General features: G+C 39.5%; 1 protein-coding gene across 1 annotated transcript; it reads left to right on the top strand.

Annotated features, from left to right (window-relative positions):
* Positions 1 to 2,551: 2,551 nt before the first annotated feature.
* On the top strand, positions 2,552 to 3,247 carry LOC139876144 (secreted RxLR effector protein 161-like). The gene has a single exon (XM_071863447.1). The coding sequence runs from the start codon at positions 2,552 to 2,554 to the stop codon at positions 3,245 to 3,247; it is 696 nt and encodes a 231-aa protein (XP_071719548.1).
* The last annotated feature ends 674 nt before the right edge of the window (positions 3,248 to 3,921 follow it).

Raw genomic sequence — 3,921 nt, 5'->3', positions numbered from 1 at the left:
AGCATCCCGCAAAGGACATGGCTTGTCACCATTGCGGCCAGATTGGTCATTGGAGACGAAACTGTGTGCTTTACTTGGAAGAGTTGAAGAAGGGAAAGGCTGGTTCGACCAGCACTTCAGGTATCTTCGTTATAGAACTCTATAATTTTCCTAATAAAACTTGGGTGTATGACACTGGTTGTGGTACTCATATTTGTAATGATATGCAGGGACTTAGGAAAATTCGAAAGCTGAATAAGGGGGCTTTGGATCTGTACATTGGCAATGGCGATCGTGCAGCTGTCGAAGCTATAGGAAGCTATGAGGTCATCCTCCCAAGTGGACTTATTCTTATTTTAGATAATTGTCACTATGCACCTTCTATTACTAGAGGTGTTATTTCAGTTTCTCGTTTGAAAGATAATGGTTTTAATCATGTATTCACAGATTATGGTATTTCGGTTTCTAAGGATAATATTTTTTTATTTTAATGTTATTCCTAGAGATGGTATTATTGAAATTGACATGCATAATCTTGTTCCAAACGAAAGTTCTATATTTAACTGTAGCTCTAAGAAATTCAAGTATGATTTGAATTCCACATATCTATGGCATTGTCGTCTTGGTCATATAAACAAGAAACGCATAACAAAGCTGCAACACGATGGGCTTCTTGAGTCAACCGGCAATGAGTCGTTTGCCATATGTGAATCTTGTTTATCTGGAAAAATGACAAAGAAACCCTTTACCCACCAGGTTGAAAGGGAGGGTGATCTACTTGGACTCATTCATACTGATGTATGTGGATTGTGGCCCATTTAGAACAATCTCTAGAGATGGAGCTACCTACTTCGTTACTTTTACTGATGATTTCAGTAGATATGGTTATGTTTACTTGATTAAACATAAACATGAAGTATTTGAAACGTTCAAAGCGTTTCAAAATGAAGTAGAAAATCAACTCGGAAAGACCATTAAGGTTCTACGGTCCGACCATGGAGGCGAATATATGAGTCAAGAGTTTTTAGATCATCTGAGAGATCGTGGGATTGTCTCACAATTTACTCCTCCTTAAACACCTCAGCATAATGGGGTGTCAGAAAGGAGAAATCGAACTTTGCTTGACATGGTTCGATCAATGATGAGTCTAACAACTCTACCACCATCCTTTTGGGGATTTGCTCTAGAGTCTGCTACACGCATTCTCAACATGGTTCCAACCAAGAAGGTAAACAAGACTCCATATGAAATATGGCATGGGAAGGTCCCAAATCTGTCTTACTTGAAAGTTTGGGGTTGTGAGGCTCACGTGAAGCGTGATACACCAAACAAACTTGAGTCTAGAACTATCAAGTGTATCTTTGTAGGATACCCAAAGGAAACGATGGGATACTACTTCTACTATCCATCAAAAAACAAGGTTTTTACTGCTAGATATGCAGAGTTTTTGGAGAAGAGTCTCCTCTTACAAGAAGCAAGTGGGAGCACTGTAGATCTTGAAGAAATTCAAGAACAATATACATTACCTTCTGAAGACACTAGCGAAATTCGTACTGAGCCGCAACATGAAAATGTCGAGGTACAGGACGAAGCATGTCTCATTCGTAGATCTAGTAGAACCTCTCGTCCACCAGAAAGGTTAAACCTTATGGTTACAATAGGGGACTTGGAATTAGGGGATCTGGGCGAACCCGCTAATTACAAAGCTGCATTGTCAGATCCTGAATCTGATAAATGGCAAGAAGCTATGAATGTAGAGATGCAGTCCATAAAAGATAATCAAGTTTGGCGCTTGATTGATCTCCCACCAAACTGCAAGCCTGTTGGGTGTAAATGGATCTTCAAGAAGAAGACCAATATGGACGGAAATGTACATACCTTTAAGGCCCGTTTGGTAGCAAAAGGTTATACTCAAACCTACGGGGTTGATTATGAAGAGACCTTTTCTCCAGTGGCGGACATTAAAGCTATTAGGATACTCATAGCTATAGCAGCGTACTATGACTATGAGATTTGGAAAATGGATGTCAAAACCGCATTCCTAAATGGTCACCTTAGCGAGGACGTATATATGGTGCAACCTGAAGGGTTTGTGAATCCTAAGTATCCTAATAAAGTATGCAAGCTTCAGAAATCTATTTATGGATTGAAGCAAGCATCAAGGAGTTGGAACAAGAAATTTGATGAGAAAATCAAAGAGTTTGGTTTCTCACAAAACCTTGACCAACCCTGTGTGTACATGAGAGCTAGTGGGAGCGTTAAAGTCTTTCTGATCTTATATGTTGATGACATATTACTCATGGGAAATCATATTCCAATGCTACAAGACGTTAAGTCTTGGCTTGGAAAACGTTTCTCTATGAAAGATCTGGGAGATGCAGCGTATATCCTAGGAATCAAGATCTATAGAGACAGATCTAAGCGGTTAATAGGTCTAAGTCAAAGTGCATATGTTGACAAAATCTTAAAGCGATTTAAGATGGAAGCTTCCAAGCGAGGTAGTCTTCCTCTGCAACCAAATGTGGTATTGAGTAAGTCTCAAGCCCCCTCTACACCCGAAGAGGTGAAGTGAATGATTAGAGTCCCATATGCTTCAGCTATTGGATCCATCATGTATGCTATGAAGTGCACTAGACCAGATGTTTCTTTCGCTCTCAATATGACGAGCCGATACCAACAGAATCCAGGTGATTGTCACTGGACTGCTGTAAAGAATATATTGAAGTATTTGCGAAATACTAAAGATATGTTCTTAGTTTACGGAGGTTTCGATGAACTGAGCATAAAGTGTTACACTGATGCTAGTTTCGAAACTGATCGAGATGATAGTCGATCACAATCTGGCTACTTTTTCGTTATGAACGGAGGTGCAGTCGACTGGAGAAGCTCGAAGCAGAGCACTACAGCGATGTCTACAACAGAATCAGAATACATTGCTGCATCTGAAGCTGCTCAGGAAGCTGTTTGGATCAGAAAATTCATATCTGGGCTTGGCGTTGTTCCCAGCATTGAAAATCCCATGGACATGTATTGCGACAATACTGGTGCTATAGTAATAGCAAATGAACCAGGAGTTCTACGTGGTGCCAAACACATCCTTCGCAAATTTCACTACATTCGTGAAGTTATAGAGAGAGGTGACGTACGTATTCAAAGGGTTCCAACAGAAGACAATCTAGCTGACCCGTTCACAAAGCCAATGTCTTGTACCAAGCATGTCGAGCATTCTAGGAACATTGGGCTTAGACCAGCTAATAGTTTTATGTAATTTTAGTATTTGGATAATTGGAACATCAAAGCAGTATTTATTTGTAATGAGTTGATATAATGTGTTATGATCATTTTTATTCACAATTATTGTGTTCTATATTTGCATGTTTAAATCCGTGAATAATGACTTATTCTAAATTTTCCATTGTCAATTGATGATACGGGAGTAACATCAAACTAAGACAAATATGAGTGTTTGATATGGTGTAAAGTGTTACTATCAAACTCACATGTATTCATCTGAAGAATATTGGAATGACCCAACCTTCGAGTTTTCACTGCATGGATCAGCGTCAATAGTGAGACTCGCAAGTGGTTATGTTATAATCTCCTTCGACTTGAGATGCACGCCGGTTTCGATGTGTGGATCATTATACTTTGATATGGTTAAACGCTGTCCTGAATAAGGCTGTTATAAAAGCCATTATTGGGTGTAATGTAACAACCCAAACCAACCCTCGACCGAACCACGCGAAAATACAAAATAAAAAAAAAATATCTGTGCAGCATACCCGCGCGGCGCGCCAGGTAGGGGCGCGGCCAAAGTGGACTGTCCGGAAAGTTTTTAAATGCGAAAAAGATTGACTAGTTCCCGACACTTTTAGACGAAACGCTTTTTACCATACATCCAAATATGTAAAACTAACCTGTTTCAAACATAAAATCAATGTT

Source organism: Rutidosis leptorrhynchoides, chromosome 11 (genome assembly GCF_046630445.1).
Source record: "Rutidosis leptorrhynchoides isolate AG116_Rl617_1_P2 chromosome 11, CSIRO_AGI_Rlap_v1, whole genome shotgun sequence".
NCBI classification, from domain to species: domain Eukaryota; kingdom Viridiplantae; phylum Streptophyta; class Magnoliopsida; order Asterales; family Asteraceae; genus Rutidosis; species Rutidosis leptorrhynchoides.
This window is presented reverse-complemented; position numbering and strand designations above follow the sequence as displayed.